Source organism: Accipiter gentilis, chromosome 2 (genome assembly GCF_929443795.1).
Source record: "Accipiter gentilis chromosome 2, bAccGen1.1, whole genome shotgun sequence".
Taxonomy (NCBI): domain Eukaryota; kingdom Metazoa; phylum Chordata; class Aves; order Accipitriformes; family Accipitridae; genus Astur; species Astur gentilis.
Window position 1 is genome coordinate 32,412,523 of NC_064881.1, and position 19,101 is coordinate 32,431,623.

A 19,101-nucleotide genomic window follows, 5' to 3' on the forward strand; every position below is an offset into this window, starting at 1 on the left:
TCTCCCAGTTCAAGTTAGTCCACTGAATTCCAACTTTGGTGCTGAATTTCCTAATGTAATCTTAGAATCTACTTCTTGAAACACTTAATGCTGTACTTAAAGGATAAGCAAAATCTGGTTTTGAGAATGTTCTGCATGTTACTGTAAAAAGTGTTTAAACTTACTATGTCAATCAGCAGAGTTTTGCGACCAACTTGTTCTAAAACTACACCTCAATCCCTGTCTTTTTGACAGTGGTTTCTCTTTCCACTGCCCTTCAGTATGTAACCACCTTACTCCTTTTTCTCATCTTTCTGTTTTCTAAAGGCTTATCTTCAGCAGTTCCTGCAACATTTAGATTAGCAAAGTGCAAATGCAGAAGAAACCTTCCAAATGTGAAACAGATGCAATGAATTTACAAAAACCAGAAGCATTCTGGCCTATTCCACTAACCCTCAGTCTCAGACCATTTTGTTTTTCCAGACAGACTACCCTCTACTGAATGCCAGAGAAGATGACAGAGTTCTAGGAGATCACAAACTATGTGAACAAGGTCAAAAACCAGTACTGAATGTTTTCATAAACACAGTAAAAATGAGGCACAAAAAAAAAAAAAAAAAGGGGGGGGGGGGGGGGACGACGAGGACGACACATTTTAACAGCACACAAAGGTAAGCTTTTTGTCGTTATATTCTGTGACAGACCTTTACAGATTTTCGAGACATGGTAGAATTTGTTACATAGACCAGCTGTGAAGATCTTTCCCACTAGTCTGCTTTAGAGTTACCCCCAAAATGTTTTAGACACCTTCTGTTTTAAAGGTAGACAAAGTACGCTTTTTTTTTAAAAAAAAAAAAAAAAAAAAAAAAAGGGCAAAAGATCACAGCAAGAGAAGCAAAGTTACAATTTCACCAACAAATCATACATTAGATTACAGAATGGAACTGTCTGGACCAAGGGATATTAGTCTGCTTTTCTATTTCAGGTAAGGTATCAAGGATGTCAGTAAACACTCAAAAAAACCACTCCACAGTTGAAAGAGACCACTGCAGGTCATCAACCAAACCACTTCCTGAAAGCAGAGCTAACGTCAGAGTAACCAACACCTCCAGTATCTTGCCTCTGTGAAGGGAGAAGCTCCCAGCTTTTACAGGTGTTTGAGTTCAAAGAGAGAAAGAAACTAGAAGCCAGTCTGTCACTGGTGGGACTGTAGATAACTTGCCTGCTAGCTCCTATCTTGTGCCAATCATGCTATAGGCCATTCAAAGCATGCAAGCACATTATCTTTGGCCTAGGAACTAACACCTGTATTAGAAATATAGACCAGCAACTTGTTTTGAACTAAGAATTAAAATGCATTAACTAGTCACATATTTTGAATCTATTATTTTCTTCAAACATGGTGTAAAACATTATTTTAACAAACTCCACTTAATCACACAATGCAAAGTCCATCAGCTTATTCAGGCTTTAGTGCATTAAGATGCAAAAGCAGAGCAACTTATACCCAACATTCATCAGTTATGTTTATAAAAAATTAAGTAGAGGTGCCCATGAAGAAAAATAAGTATTTTAAAGAGACTAAACATGTTTACTATCTTTCATTTAGATCTGAAATGGATCACTCCTTTTATCAAAAAAGAAAAGAAAGTCAACTTGCCCCCCTTCCTTATACTCCTTCAAGAAACTTAACTTTATTAGCTACATGCTTGATACAATTCTCAAATATTTGATTTTCTCACTACATTTTCCATCTGCAAATGAAGAATGCATGACATTCCTCATCTAGATTAAACACATACCTTGTCTTAGTGGAATTTTGGGGAATGAAAATTCTAGAATCCAAAAGAAGTCTGTCTATCACACACCACATTTAGGAATAAAAGCAATTCAGTTAGAGAAAGTCAATCTTTTCAACTACATGCCATTACTCCTTGGAGAAAATGCAGTATTATTACAACACATCCCTGTTCACATGCTACAAGAAAGTCCCCAGGTTTTTGGCAACAAGTAGTTTCTAGCTCAAGTACCTGTGAAATGAGTTCCTCTGGAATGACTGATGCTGGAATCACTGGTTGTGGTTGACTCCCCAGCAGTCCAGATCCTCTATCACGTCCTGTACGTATAACTCTGGTCTGCCTTCGAGAATCTCGAGCTCCAGCAGACGATCTACCAGAAGATCCTCCTCCACTTCCACCAACGCCTGAACTCCAGCGACTTCTAGAAGAGTTAGATTATAATATTTTTATATATATATATATATATCTCAATATATATATATCAGCATACTTTGGGGACTACTTCAAGAAGTAAGTCTTTAGTTCTATTATTAATACCTTATAGACGGTCTCTGAAAAATACTGCAGATTGACTTCATAGACAAACACTATGAAAGTATCTCTCAAAACTAGTAAGAACAAGAGCACCAGGCAATTGATAGAAGTTCTGAATTACACAGAAGAAATATAAAACAGGACTCCAACTGGAAGTTGCACTTTTTCCTACTCATACAGTTGTGTAGATGTATACCTACATAAATACATGCATGTACCAATTCCCAGAGTCTCTAAAAGCAACAGTAGCAGCAGCATAATATCTAACACTTGGCTGTTAACTTCCTACTATAAAAGCACACATGCAGCAGCTTCATGGTCAGCAGACTGTGTCTGACAGAAGGTCACTATACTCAGATGGGTCTTCTAAAATTTCTGAGACTTGATTTACATTAAGAAATTGCTTAGGATTACACTGGAAAAATCAAGTAATCTTCTTTACTGCAAAACAAATCTTACACTATGTAGTTCTCTGATCCTCATGGATGGTTTTCAAGAGATGCTCTACTCTGAACCTATTCCTACTGGAGGAATCAACATCAACTGTATAGGTTGCAAAAACATGCCTAAACTGACTGAACATTTTTTTCATTTCTATGAGTCAGTATCAAAACAAGGGAGTAAAAAAGGCAATGATTTGTAGAAATAGACAACTCGCCATCATTACGACTTTCCACTAATCTTAACACCACAGAACTGTGTCAACTGAATCTGTTCTGGATGTAAGACTAGATACTCTGTCGTCATGAAAGGCTAAAAGAGTCTAATTTGTACTTCAAGGTTAACTCAGCTTTGTTGTACAAATCTACCTTAAAGGATATTCGATATGGTATTACTGCTATTTAATAATCGGTATCAGCAGCACTTTCCTGCTCTCAACCACCCTAATCAATCTCCTTTCAAGAAAAAGAAAAACATTTAAAATAAGACAAGAAAAAAAAAGGCATGTACTCTGAAACAGCATCTAATAAATTCACGTTAAAAGTATACCACATGTATCTAAAAAGCTAATTAAGTAAGAATAGTTGTCTTACATTTTATGGCTTAAGTTGATTACTAACATCCTTCTTTTTTTTGTTGTTGTTGTTGTTGTTTTTTTCCTCCTGACAAGGCCATGCAGTCACAGAATAACTAAACTATCTGCCTAAGATGAGGCCCTGTCATAGAGATGTCTGTTTTCAGGATTCTAGCCAGCAACCACACAACGACAAGATAAAAAGCAATTCAACGATCACTTTAGGAAAAGTCTTGTCTCATGAGTTAGAAAGAGAGCTCTTAAAAAAAAAAAAAGATACTATTGAAAGTGGAAAAAAAAAACCAAACCAAAACCAAACCAAAGAAGAATGTGTCATTTTAAATAAAACAAGCTAGTTAATCTGTTCCTAAAGGTGGGAAGGGAGCTGAGGGGAAGTCAAATTCTTCCTATACAACAATTCTCAATTCAACTCTCAGCTGGGAAGATGTGGGTTTAAGGAAAAGGTTACGTATTAGATCTTAATACGTATTACAGATGCATTTTCTACTTTAAGTTATAAACTATCAACGACAGACTTAAAACATCTAACAGTTAAAACCATGTAATTTCACGTAATAATTCAAATATTCCAAGTGTGTCCTAACTTGGTCCTGTTATAGAGAAAAAAAAAAGGATGCAGCTATTCCTATGAAAGCTGTCTAAACCTAGAATAAATATTAATATAGAATGGAAATCTTTCTGCTCATTTCTGCTCACCTACTAGTTTTCCACATCCTTCCACTGCCCACTAGCATGCTAGCAACTCTCTAAAACCAGTGATCTAATCTAAGGACTCCACAGTCTGAATGTTTTTAGACTCCATTTATTAAGTTAAGTATTCCCTTCATTTAACAGAGCAGTTATAGTGTCTAATGCCACTTTTCTAGTTCAGTGACTTTTCAACTGCTAGTTCCGAAACATGCAAGGGAAGAAATTAGGAACTCTTCAGGGTTGATCTCCTAAGCACATAGCTTCAAACAATTTCAACTGGTTATGCTCAAGTAAAAATAACACGGAAAAAAGTCTTACACTTTCCACAGTAAGTTTTTAAACATGACAATACCAGTTTGCCTCTAAAGTTTAACACATAGATTTTAGGTTCACATGCATAAACGTTTCACAAAAAGTTTGGGGGGCATGTAAAGGGGTGGATTATCTTTCATGCAACTAATCCCCAGATGAAATTAGCTTATTTGGTAACATAAACAACATATTCTGTGGAAAAGCTGTAGTTCCTTCCTCTTAACAAATCGTTCACATGCAGAAGCCACAGTTTGTAAATGCAATTCTCCTTACTAAAGTTAGTAACCTTAGTAAGCAGCACTGTTCAATATGTCTTACAAAAGTATGTAACGAAGAGTTCACTGTGATGATTATTTTACATTGCTATATAAAGGGACACCATCAATTTTAAAGCTAATGATAAAAAAATTGAACCTGTATAGTACATTTGGTATATAGTACAATTTTAAAGGTTCTGAGTGACAACCTCTTCCAGATGTTCCCTTCCTATTATTATGTATAAGACCCCAACTAACAAAACACTGCTCCTTACTTGGGGCGGGGGAGAGGAAGGCACAATAAAACTGGGCACACAAAGGTCTGCAAACACAGATAATTAAGATTCTTCCTGCATAAGTGCACTCATTTTACCTTATGCTGCTAGCCTATCAGCATTTAAATTGATAGTGTCCCTCCAAAAAACTGCTCTTCAAAATCAAGGAACTAAAAAAAAATGTTGAAAAAAAGACAACACGGCCAAAACCAAGTTATTCTTCACACATATAGGAAGAACTCTCTGTATCCTAGGTACTGAAGGGTCACTTACATATCTGTTATTTTAACCAAGTCAATAATTATTTGTTTTTTATTATACCCTACCTACACAACTGCTGTAATTATACGTTCCCTTATACATACTGCATACAATTTATATATGTGTATACACATATACTCAAATATGGAACAAACAGATTGCAGCCTCAATCCTATCAAAACTTACCCAAGGGTGTTGCCTGCCAGTCTGCCCAGAGTTTCAGAACCAGACAGAAACCATGGGGAGTCACTAGTCCTGCCTGGCCTGGATGTCCTTCCTGCCCCTGAGCCACTGCTCAACTTTGAACTGAAAGTAAAAGATGGTAAATCAGTCACAAAACAATCCCAAATGGGTTAAGAACAAAACCTGGAATCCCAGGTCTAAATTCTCAGGGACTTAGTCTGGTAACATACCAGCTTAAGCAACACCCTTGGGGAATATTCCAAACTAATCTAACTGTATATTAAGAGGTACGCTGGAAAAAGAAAGTGGAAAGCATGCCTAACAGATCTTATGTACATTGGCAATCCATAATAGCACAGTTGCAAATACATATTAAGCTAATTAGTAATTTGAGTTAGCCACTGTGCTAAGTATTCAGTTAGCGTATATGTATAAATTGTAATCACCACGTGTTCTATCCATAAACCTTAGCCTGCGTATGCTACTTCAATATTAAGAAGTGCTTTACATTCAAATATGAACCATTAAATAGTCCTATTAAGGGAGACTTACCTGGACTGAAGACAACAGGTCTAGAAAGTGAGCCTCTCCAGGTGGGACCACTTTCAGAGTGGATTCTACATGAAGCTTAACAGTTTAACACAGTTTCTTTCACAAGGATTATTTTTGGAGGGGTTTGTTTCTTGAAGTTAAAGAGATCCTGTCTCATTTCTTTTAGAACCACATCTACTATTTATTCCTACACCAGTTTGACAAGCTAAGCTGTTTGGCTGCATCACCATAACCATTATGTATCTACTCAAAATACCCATACCAAAGGCAATCTAGTTTAAAAACAAACAAACAAAACCAAAACCAAAAAAGAAGCCAAGCTGCTTATCCAGTTCAAAAGAATGATTTAATATGAAGAAAAGCGTTTCTTACCCATCATTATTATCAGGTTTACCCAATTCCAATCTGTCTGGTTGAACTGAAAAACCAATCCTGCAGACTCTACCATCCTATATTTAAAACAAGAAAACCAAGTGTCCAAAATTGAAATGTAAGACAAGCTACAGAAAAAAAATACAAACAAAAACAAGTCTTCAGTTATTGAAGAGTGTTGATCAATTTGATGTTAGAAGAAATAATATTAACTGTGTGGTTTCAAGTTTATTATCTATCTGAGCAGATTTAAATAATTTACCTCAAGAAGAAATGCAGCATGATTTGGTCCCACCACACACTGTTTAATAGTGGCCTGTTCCAATACATTCAAAGGGGGGTGGCTGAAAACAAAAAGTGAGCATGTATAACATTTTTAAAGTCTGAAAAAATTAAAAACAAGTAGCATATAGAAGGAACAACGTGCAGTGACAGTTGACTGTTACCAATATAAAAACATTCAAGAATGACTAAACATGTGCATTAGTTGAAGCAGCTATGATGTATTTTTGGTCATTAAGCACAGAAAATGCAGAATAAAACCTTAAAAGATGATAAGTTTTCATTTAATTTGATCAGCAATAAACATCAGGGGTTATACTTCAGAGTAAGGAGTCATTTCATAAGGAAGGTATTTAATAATATCATTTATGGTAACTGGAAACCTAACATTTTCTTCCTAATACAAGAACTGTGTTATCTGAAGCATTTCTGAACTTCAGTATTAGTAGTATTGAGGCTTTCGAAGAATATATCTACAGTATAACCATTTACTTCTTGTTGCTGTTAGAAAAATTGTACTTTCCTAAATGATTTACAGCAGCATGTGATATGCCTTACCTGTTTAAATTATATTTGTTCAGCTTCTCTGAAACTTCCCTTAATCTGAAACAAAAAGAAATTAAGCTGTTGATTGAAAGACATCCCCCACAGCACACAACAACCACTTGCACTGGGTTTGTGTGGCAAGGCTTTGGTAGTGGGGGTTACAGGGTTGGGTTTCTGCGAGAAACTGCCAGAAGCTTCCCCCATGTCCAACAGAGCCAATGCCAGCCGGCTCCAAGATGGACCTGCTGCTGGCCAAGGCTGAGCCCATCAGAGATGGTGGTAGTGCCTCTGGGAGAACGTATTTAAGAAGGGAAAAAAGTTGCAGCTGGCACAGAAAAGGCAGCCAGAGAGAGGAGAGAGAACATGCAAGAGAAACAACCCTGCAGACCCCCAGGTCAGTGAAGAAGGAGGGGGAGGAGGTGCTCCAGGCACCAGAGCAGAGATTCCCCTGCAGCCCCTGGGGAAGACCCTGGTGAGGCAGGCTGTCCCCCTGCAGCCCAGGGAGCTCCATGGCAGAGCAGATATCCACCTGCAGCATATTTATGACATTACAGGAACAACTTACCACACTTAATGAAGCTCGATGTAAATACTACTTGGTGCTGGGAGTCTGTATAAGAACTGAATGGTGTTCAGCTTCAAATCAGGTTTTTCTCTTGGAGGTTTTTTGCTTTAGAGTTTTACCCTTCCACCTACTATCTTGGCGCAAATCCCATGTTTTCTTGCATTTCTATGTGTTTTGCAAGTCACTATCAAAAAGCACTGCTCCTGCCTTGTTACCACCATTTACAACTTTACACACCAAATAAGCAGATGAAGCAATGAGCATTAACTGTAGATATACTTGTGTTTCCTCATATAAGCTTGAATACAGTATCCCAGAGTAGACATGATTGTAATTTTCTAGGAAATCCAAGTATGTGGCACATTAGTGCCAAAAATATGACAGTAAGTTCTCCAAAACAGAAAAGACAGGAAAACAGATGTGCAAAAGCCAGCATCAAAAGGGACAAACAACAAACTTTGACTAGTAGAAGAAACAATCCAGAGAAAATTCACTATATATAGGTTATGTAAAATATCACCTTTACTAAAAGGGAAAGAATATTTCCAAAAGTACTTCCATTTCACTTTCATGACACCTCACCAAATGGAAGAGCAGAACTCAAAAAAGGGGCCAACCTGTAGACCACCCCTGCTTAGAGTATCTGGTGTTCAAAAGTGGAAACCAACACAGTAACTTCTAAGGTAATTTCTAATCCACTTAGAAAAGATCCTCTCCAGGCAGTAAAGATACTCTCTTAGAATCAGGCAGGCATTTCAGGTAAAACTTGGGCTCCTTTCTTCCCAAAGATGATAAGCAATCCGAAAAAGCTCCTAAATAGCTTCCAATTTTAGTTACAATGTTCATATTACATGAAGTTATAAAACCGAGATGAATCCTGTAAAAATAGTGCAAGGTCTTCCTAATTAAGGAAAAAAAAAATCCCAACTTTGGTACCATGTTCATCCTAGCATTCCACAAATCTCCTTCTTCATCAGCAATACCTTTCTAAACCTAAGAAGACGACATGGCACACCAGCACAGTTTTCCTCTGTCTGAATCCATGTCTTTAAACCCTTTCTTTTTACTTGCTTCACTTCAGTTTCTACACACAAACTGCTATGGACAACAGACTTCAGTTACTTGCAAACCCTGAGCATGAGAAAGAATACAGATTAGAGGTCCAAACAGCCAAGTGTTAAGGTTATCAATAGCATTTAACTCTAAAGCCCTTGTCCTGAGGGGAAAAAAGAAAAAAACATATATGTCTGTTTGAGAAACAAGATAATTTATACTGATAGAAATAACTTTCAAGCACAAGAAGAAAGGAACACAGTGAAAGGACAGCAAGAAGGAAATGAATGTGCTTAGAATCGCCTTTTGCTATCCAAGCCAAGCTGCTGGTGTGTAAGTAGGCAATTTCACACTCCCAATTTCCAGCCACAACTACTCCACACAGGCCAAGATTACATACATAGATAAGGTTTCTTGTGAAGACAACTCACAAAAGGGAGAGAACACAAACTTCACATCTGTGTGAAAGGTACCCCACAAGAGTGAACTACTGTGGGAGAATGGAAAATGACCCCTGAAGATGAATGGCATACACTCCACAGCTTAATGTATGGTTTTAGAAAGCAAGCAGAGATCTGCTGCATAATATATGACAAGTTAAACATCCCTGAAGTTTCGTGTCTTAAGTATATTGCCTAACAGTTTCCCATAGGAATCCTGAGCAGTTTTCCATTAACATTTTTCCCCTTGGTAAGCATGAATAATAATTACAGAATAGGAGAACCTACCTTTTAAGTTCATTGCACTGCCTATATGAAAAGCTGATGGCAAATAGAGCAGCGCTTTTGGAGACGGTTACTAGACTAGTCTATTAGCAACGTTTAAACCTTCCTTACCCGAGATTTGTGCCACAAAACCTAAGCACTACCAAAGAAATAGACATTTTTCAAATTGTAGAAAATCATAATCCTTTTTTACTTGTAAAAAAATAATGAAGTGATAGGGAAGAAATATGCACAGAAAGCTAAGACCTGCATACTCAGTGAATCTATTAGTAACACCAGTCTCAAAAGAGTAGGTCTATCTGCAACAAGCATAGGTCAAAAGAGATCTAACTATTGAAAAAAGGCTGCTGTCAACATTTAAGGGGAGGGAGCAGAGAAGGATGTAAGCAATATAGCTGAAAGTACTAAAGTCTCTACAGAAGGCGGGGGGGGGGAGTACCAAGTATCTCACACACACACACACACCCCCCAACCATCTCATACACAACTGCTGTAATAGCACAATTATCAAGTACTGCCTAATAAGCTTAGAGATCCATGAGAACTTGAATTTGACGCAGAACACCACTGAGTGAAAAAGGAGTAGCTCCCCAGCACCACATCCCTGTTGGGCAGCTGCTGGTTTCACCCCCACTCCTCCCCCTTCCTTGTGCTGCCAGCAGCATTCACATGAACACCAGACAAAAAACTGAGCCAGCAGAAAAACAAGAGTAAAGCAGAAAGATGCGTTTGTATATTCTTTATGGAGAATATGTTTGCTCAAATAAAAACTCTAAATAATTTCACAAAAACATTTCCTGCAGCAGTCTAAGCCTTTCTACTTGCACAGTTGCATAGTATGGTACTACCAACTCTCAAAACACATATTTAAGAGCAGGTTAATTTTAACAATACAATTCAATAATTTCAACTGATGGTGCACTGAAGGAAGAGGTACAGGCAGAGATGACTTAATCAATTCTTGCATTAAGGAAGGACAACGCTTCCACTGAGACCTTTCTGTGGTAAAATGAATCTCTGATATTAATGCCTGGACAGGCTAAACTTTGAAAAATTCTCATTAAAGGCAACTGAACTATTTCAAAGGATGAAGTTAGAAGCAACATGTAATTTGCTCATGAACACAGTTTTGGGGAAATGCACTAGCTTGCCACACTTTTAGACAAAAAATTTAGTGATGATGGCTCCTGTGTTAAGACACACATTCTTTAAATATCCCTATCAGAATTCATCCAAAAACAGTTGTGAGGAAAACAAAAACTCAGTTTGTCCAAACCAAGTAGGGATTGCTTTGATTTTAAGTTTTGCAGCTACAATATCTAGCCTCTCCAAACTGATCAGAAGAGAAGGGAACTGTGCTCACACTAAGCAACCGAAGAGGCTCCACGTCAGGACTACAGGAGCTCAGACTCCACAAGTGACGCTTTTATTCATAACAAGGTATTACTTCTCTCAAAGTACATTTCTATTTCCAGAGAAGTTTATCTGAGGACCCATCCTTCCACCACATCTTGCTTTTTAAAACCAAGTTAGGTTCAAAAATGCAAGAGCTACAGTGAAACTCCACTTCAAAATACCAAGTATTTTATAGATAAACTGGACTGCAGTACATTTTAAAGTAATTTTACCCTATTTAAATGAGTGCCAAATCCACAAAAGCAAAAGTCTTGTTTACAGTTTGTGCTTTTACCCAATTTGTAAGAATAAAAAACTTCTGTTTTCAAGTAGGCAGGCTGTCCTGAGATTATTTTTTTTTTTAAAACGACACTATAGACTTCTGTAATACATGTTCACCATGCTCAGCTCCCTGCACCAGTCTGTCAGCAGCAGTCCTACCTCACTAGTGATCCTGCAGGAATATTCATCCTTCTCAAGCATTTCCATCATGCCAGCAACAGTTCACAGACCAACAAACCGTAAGACATAAGCAGAACTTTCTTACTGCTACAACTTTAGAATAGTGCAATGAATGTATCCTCATCCTTCTCCCTGTGTTAGGAAATGAAGTTACAAAAATAAAGAAAAAAAAACCCCACCTACACACAGTGAACATCTGCAAGACCTTCTCAAGCAGTCAAATAACATAAAAAGCATAGTGCACTGTAAATAGAAATCTCATGTAGCAAGATTTACATATTTTTCCCCTCAAAAAGTTAAAAAGAAACAGTATTTACAGGTGTTAATATCTAATCTGACATTTTGCAGCTTTGGTCAAATAACAGTACATCTAGCACATTTATTTTTAAGTATTAGAACAATTTCTGCCATCTCAAAGATGAATTTCTGTAATGATATAAAGCAAGCTATTTTTCATTTTTCTTTGTAACTGTAGTCTAAATTTTTAAGTGTCAGCTAGGTTTTTAAAGAACACATAGTAAAAATCACTGAAGCTAAGCAACACAAACACAGGATTTAACCACAGAGATGTAAAATAAAATGCTCCCATGCTGCACGTCTCCAGAAGGAAGAAAGTATTTCTATACTCAGCAAGTAACACTACAGGGTCCCAGACACAATATTCAGAAGATTGTCTTGGATTTTTCTGAAACTGCTCCTTTATAGCCTTAAAAAATTATTTGTACACTTTAAAGTTAAAATATCAGGCAGGGGACCCACCACAAGAACTTTCCTCACTTCAGCACCACATGGTGATGGTAAGTTGCAGAGGAGGAAAAGGAAAAGTACATATTAAAAAAAATAGCTTGGTATGATGAACAACTTTGAGTAGGGAAATTAAAAATAAAACAAATTTAGGCCTGGTAGATTTTTCTAAGTGATCAGGCCTCTTTAAGACAACTTAATATGTCAATGAAGTCTGTAAGCCAACAAACTTTGGGGACTATCACACCAGAGCAGAAAGAAGTACACAAGAACTGATACAATGCTTTTCCAAGAGTAGGATAACAACAAGCAGATATCCAAGGTGGGGACGGGGGTGGAACCAAACAACTCAAGCACTGGAAAACTGTATTGAGTAACATATCTATCAACACTTAAAAAGTAAATACAACCTTCATCTCCATCCCTCAGCTGAGACCCTGAAGTGCTCTGAGCACAGGGTGCCAGACCCAAGGCGGTAGCTATGTGGCCAGTTAACAGGTTTTAGCCCTGCAGAGCTGCACAGCCTCCAGATCAAAGCCCTCTCACACCTGCCTATCCTGAATCACAAGGAAATGAACTCCTGTGCCTGTCTATTGGTGTCAGGAAAACAGAGTCTCAGAAATGCAGAAAGTGAACACCAATGAGAAGTATGTTATCTTTGTTTCCTGATCCAGCTATCTTCCATGCCATAATACAGCATACAAAAGGATCCATCCCACCCCTGATTGCCACGTCAGACATCAACAAGCAGTTTCCAAAGGGACAGCCTTCCACAGTTCCTAATGGAATAAATGAAGAAATAAAGGTGGAAAACCTCTTTTCCACCAATGAGTAGGAGGAAAGGGCCATGGGAGGGGAGGAGGGCAGAAGAAGGTTAAAGTGTGCTTTAAGTCATTCTGGGTAGGAAGGGGGAGCATCCATTTAAAAAAAAAAAAAAAGCTAAAGTACTACACAAAGGCAGGCAATAAGATTATCTGTAGAAAATACAAAGTGATGTACATTAAAAAAAAAATCCCAAACACAAGTACAAAATGACAGCCTTCAAGTAACCAATACTACTCAGCAGTAGGGTGGGACAACATGTTTAGACTATAATGCACAGATCACCGCAACAAATAAGATGACAAAGAAAGTCATTGCTCCACTCCATCAGTAATCAGGCATACCATGGCTTTCACTAATGTCCACTCCCCATCCCAAGAAATATAAATTAGGACTATTCAGTCATTGCATACTAAACCAACACCTACTGCTCAGGAAATCCCTGAGCTACAAATTCTTAGAACCTGGAAAAGCATCGCTGTATGTTTGCCCTATTCTAACACTCTTCTCCTGTCATCTAGCACTGGTCACTGCCACAAACAGGAGGACAAGATGATGGACCTCTTGTCTGACTCTTAACACCTATTCTTATGTTTCATGATATCAACCAACACGGGTTTACAGAATATGGCTCCCAAACTTTATTTTCTATTTTGTAAGACTGTCAGTTTGGTTGATAATGGTAGTTCTGACTGTTTAATAGTCATCTCTGGAACAATGGTAACACACTGTGCTGAATCAATAAGCTACAGTAGAAAGCTAATATGGTAAACATCAAACAAATTAATCTCTTGAAAAGAGTTTTCTGCACTATCACTGAAAAGTCTTCAGGTAATACTATGATTGCAGAAAGTAAATTCCCTTACAGCAGACCATTATTATTTCATCATAAAACAACACTAATACAAATTACGACATATACCTAAAGTTAGGTATAAGCTAGCCCACAACAAGGTTAAAGCAGGACAAGAAAAATTAGCAAAGATAGCATAGTGGCAACAACATGAGGAGGTTAAAGACAGATACCCACCAACATCTAATAATCAGAATTAAACACCCACTGCAGAGGGTAGTAAAATGACTTACGCATCTTCTTCACCCTACAGAAAGGGTAAGCATATATTTCAGTTCTAGTTTTTAAGAAAGCAAGGCAGATTTCATATCACTGTATAGGAGAACGACAGGAAAGCAGTGGATATCACCCACTTAAAGTTTAGTAAGGCTTTTGACATTGTCTCCTGTAAGATTCTCACAGAGAAGCTCATTAAGTATGGATGCATGAGCAGACAGTGAGATGAACTGAAAACTGTCTGAACAGCTGGGCCCCAAGGGTAGTGATTAGCGGCACCAAGTCTAGTTGGAGGCCAGTGACTAGTGGTGTACCCCAGGGGTCAATAACAGGTTCAGTCCTGTTCAACATCTTCATTAATGATCTGGATGAGAGGGCAGAGTGTACCCTCAGCAAGCTTGTTGACACCAAACTGGGAGGAGTGGGATGTCATGCTGCCATCCAGAGCACAGGAACCTCATGATGTTCAACAAGGGGAAGCCCAAAGTCCTGCATCTGGCAAGGAACAACCCCATGCACCAGTATTTGCTGGGGATGGCCCAGCTGGAGAGCAGCTCTGCAGAAAAGGACCTGGGAGTCCTGATGGACACCAGGTTGAATGTGAGCCAGCATGCCTTGCAGCAAAGAAGGCAAATGGTATCCTGGGCTGCATTAGAAAAAGTACTGCCAGCAGGCTGAGGGAAGCAATCCTTCCCCTTATTCAGCACTGATGAGGCCACACCTGGACTTGTGTCCAGTTCTGGGCTCCCCAGTTCAAGAGACACATGGACATACTGGACAGAGTCTAGCAAAAGGCCACAAAGATGATTAAGACACTGGAGCACCTCTCAAATAAGGAAAGGCTGAGAGAGCTGGGAGTGTTCAGCCTGGGGAAGAGAAGGCTCTGGGGGGATCTTATCAACATATATAAACACATAAAGGGAGAGTGTAAAGAAGACAGAGCCAGTCTCTTTCCAGTGGTGCCCAGTGACAGGACTAGAGGTGACAGGCACACACTGAAACACAGGAGGTTCTGTCTGAACATCAGGAAACACTTTTTTACTGTGAGGGTGACCGAGCACTGACACAGGTTGCCCAGGGAGGTTGTAGTGTCTCCATCCTTGGGAGTTACTCAAAAGCCATCTGAATACAGTCCTGGGCAACCAGCTCTAGATAGATGGCCCTGCTTGAGCACATGAGTTGGACCAGATGACATCCAGGGGTCCTTTCCAACCTCAGCCATCCTGTGAATCTGCAGGCTTTTTGCTTTCAGGATATGATCTCTACACACTTGACTTGGAACCAGGGCAACAAAAGGACACCTCTTGCCATTGAAAAGCTAACAGCTCACATTTTGCTACAGAATCCCTGTAAAGGCAGTGGCGGCTTGGGAAAAAAGTTACACCAAGGAGTCATGTAAGTGTCTGAGAACTGTTATTTAGACATTGAGTAAAAATATTCATGGGTACTAACATATCCATATGGAAATACTCTGTTTCTCTAGCAGGAACAGCAAGACCAGGGGACAACCGCCTGTAGGACTTGAGAAACGCAGCATTAGGTTTGCTAGAACTAGATGTCTCTGGTTAACAATGAATTTTTAGGCAAGCTGACTGGTTCCTCCAGTTCAAAATCTACTTACACCCTTTCTTCAGATTTATCATTTAAGTGACACTGAAAACATCACCACAAGCAAATACCCAATCCTAAAATAACTATGACACAGCATAGCACCTTTTCTGAAAAAAAGTTGTATGAAAAGTCTGAATATAAGCAGAAAGAAATCACAAATTGTATGATCCTGACAGGACTAGCACAAAGCAGTTACAGCACACCTACATATGTTATATAGCACAATATCCAGAGGATTTGGTAGTAAAGTAGATCTACAGCTACAGGGTGCCTAAATGCCTAGTGGTGTTTCTGTGGAAAAAAGAAAAATACACTACAGGAGAATGAGTCAGCCTCAATCTGATGTTATTCTATGACAGCAGAGTTCAAAAAATATGGGTCACAGATTCAGGCAATACAAGACAGAAATCTGTTCTCTGGTATAGAATGCATCAAATTATCATTCTGTGTTCCCAGATTCTGTTCAACTACATAAAGTCCTTGTAGCTGCAACAAAATTCTGTTTAATGTTTACCAGAAGGATATTTCTTTAGCCACAAGACCACTAAAAGCTAAACAATTGGATCAACCAACTCAGGTGCAAGTTCTGAATCTTAAGCACAACGAAATTTGTAAGCCATTTAGCTATCCATCATTTCAGTAAGTATATCTTTCCATTATAGTAAAATGCAGATAATGGGAATTTAGAACCCCGTGGCTGTCTTCAAGGATACTTGAAAAATACTCACATGAAATAACGTAAGCCAGTATTACTATATTGAGCAACATATGAATGCTACCAAAATGTAGCTAAGAAGCTGTACACTTGTTTGACTACGAATGACACTTAAAAGACAACATTTAGACAAAGGGAAAAATATCCTATTTTTTACTGTCAGAGCATTGCTGTAGTGATGCCACTAAAAAAAACCTGCTATCGCAATAAAAATCCAATCATTGTAAAAATCTTAAAACCTTTTTGTGTCTCATAGTCATAGATTGTTAAAGCTCCTTCAAGAGTTAATTACGAGCCACCAGGGAGGCTGTGTATTTACCAGCACACCAGCTTAAAGCCAGGAGAGCCAGGTTCTGGTCCCAGCTGAGGCTACTGTGGGAACCCAAATCATAACCTCTCCACCATTTTCCCTTTCATTCTTGCTCTAAGCTTTTGGAAGCCATGACCACTATGTGCAAAGTTGGAAAATGGCCTTTGACTAGAGCACTTAAATGCTACAAAAATATTTTAAAAATTAAAAATGGTCACATTATTAAATACTTGTGCATCTTGGCTGAAGAAAAGCAACAGTATATTTTGTACAAGCAATTTTATTAAAAACAAAGCACAAACAAGACACTGAATTCTAATTGCTTGCAATAAAGTCCAGCATGCTTATTCACATGCCGAATTAGTTTCAGCAATAGGGAAAGATCGTTTAGCATGTCCAGTCCTTTACTTGCCAATTCCTCCAATTCCAGGGCTTGAAGTCTTCAACAAAAACTCTGATATCACAGTATTACCTTTGAAAAAATGTCATTTTTTCAAACTTGTTAAAAACTGCTGTTTAAATACCATGGACTCCCCTCTTCACACTGCACTGCCTTCTACTAAACATATATCTTTCAAAACCTTCTTCTCAGACACTGCATCTTTGATTTAGATAGGAATAGAATGAGGCCTGGCACAGGCAGTGGAGAGCAAACACTATGCCAGAAAAACAAGCAGCCAAATCGCTTTGTCAGATGCACACTGCAGGCAAAATAACTCAAAAGAAACCCCAGCTTTTGAGGTGCACAGCTCACCACAACACTGTTTTTGCATTGCCGAAAAACGGATTTTGATTTTCTCTTTTCCAGCTGTCTGTACCACAGCCACAAAAGTCCAAGTGCTTCCCCTCAGCATAACTAGTATCTTGGTTCCTCTACAAGAACTCATGAAGCAGCACGTTGCTTACCTCCTGCTTCACATTTTGCCTACAGCCATGCTATTTCAGGTAAAAATCTTGCCAGATACAGATTCTGCACCACAAGAGAAAGCAAGCTTTGGCCATTCCAGCATACAGCCTGTTATCCCCTCACGCCCTCCCATCAGGAGCAGGGCAATCCTAGCCAGATTACATTCTGCCTACCCAATCTGCCCCACAATGACAAGATGCTATGATTTGTATCATTGGAATGTTTTATTAAGTACCTTTAAATCCTTGCTCTAGAGACAGATACATTTTGCCAAAGTCAGCAAACTGCATAAATAATGGTTTAGGAAAAAAAAAAAAGAAAAAGGGAAAAGAAAAAGAGAGAGAAGGAAAACTGCTGTAACTAATGTACTAAGTATGGTCAAAGCTGAAGAAAAGGGTTTCAACAACCTAAGAAAGAGATCTTCATTAAAGGTCAGACAACAATAACTCAGTTATATTAAAAAGAAAAACAACATAAAATGGATTAAAAGCCATAAATCCTCTTTAGAAAAACACTTCTTGATATTTACTAGAAAGAGAAAGAAAAATGCAGCTCTGATCATTTTCAGGCTGGATAGAGAACAGCAAAACTTCACACTATAAATGGAAGAATAAACACTGAGACACACATTTAAGATAATTAATTTTGCAAGATGAATGAGAAATTAAAATACCACACTTACTGAAGGAAGTCACAAACCCCAGTGACTTCAAATGACAACAGAGTAAGGCCTACAGCTTTCATTCAACTGCTTTCACAGGAGTAGTATTTATTTTCCAGTTAAGTTTTTGGTAAAAAATGCTGTAATACAAACATTTGTCCATATTAAGTTAATGCCAGACTCTACACTGGAAACTATATAGTGAAATTGTAATTTTTAGTAGAATCCAGAGATCCCAATCAAGCTCTATCTCATTGTGTCAGAACTACCTATGTATATAAAAAAGACAATCTATCCCAAAGGTGAAAAAGGTGAGAGTTTGAGGAAACCTAATGGAGAATAGAGAATGAAGCATAATGAAAAACTGTAAGCAAGTTTTAAAAATGCTGTTTTAACACAGGCTTGGCTTGAACTAGTCAACTACTACTTCTACACAGCGCAAGAAAAAAAAAAAAAGAAAAAAAAGGCAAGACAAAAATTAGCATCTAGCTTAACTAGAGATGATGGCAAACATGCTGCAGAAAGTAATACCACCAAGCCTTCTGTACAGAGCACAGAGTTTCTTTCTGGGCTATGTTCTAATGAACAGGCAAACTACAGCTGCATGGGTATAATCACACTAGATTACTCAAGATATTCCCAACTGCCCACACTATCGATTACTTTGAGTAAAAAGCAAAAAACCCAAACAAACAAAAAACACACCCTTTTTCAATGTGTTGGGTTTTTTTTTTCCCCAAAGACAAATTTCATAACATTACTGAAGTCTCCAGCAGCCTTCGTGCTTTCATCTGTTGAGTTACACTACCGTTGTCACAAATTAAATTGGCAGACCTCACAACTGGCAATAAAACAGCAATGATAGTGAGAAGTTCCAACGCAGTTAATGTCCAAAATAATACTAATCATGTGAATGTTTTCAAAGTTTTTTTTATTCTGCATTCTTTAATAAAACACCATACTGTAAAATTAAATCAGAAACAT

The 19,101-nt window shown here is 38.2% G+C and overlaps 1 protein-coding gene across 11 annotated transcripts in view; it reads right to left on the reverse strand.

Annotated features, from left to right (window-relative positions):
• Positions 1–19,101, reverse strand: part of UBR5 (ubiquitin protein ligase E3 component n-recognin 5) — a 94,622-nt gene that overhangs the window by 67,502 nt on the left and 8,019 nt on the right. For 9 of the 11 annotated variants that reach the window (XM_049817453.1, XM_049817472.1, XM_049817480.1 and 6 more), the window contains exons 2-6: positions 7,091–7,135; positions 6,513–6,594; positions 6,251–6,327; positions 5,330–5,449; positions 2,010–2,199 (exon numbers count right to left, since the gene is read on the reverse strand). In XM_049817453.1, coding sequence (XP_049673410.1) covers positions 2,010–2,199; positions 5,330–5,449; positions 6,251–6,327; positions 6,513–6,594; positions 7,091–7,135 — 514 coding nt within the window. The remainder of the gene's footprint in view (positions 1–2,009; positions 2,200–5,329; positions 5,450–6,250; positions 6,328–6,512; positions 6,595–7,090; positions 7,136–19,101) is intronic. The other 2 variants (XM_049817423.1, XM_049817508.1) reach the window with 2 other exon arrangements.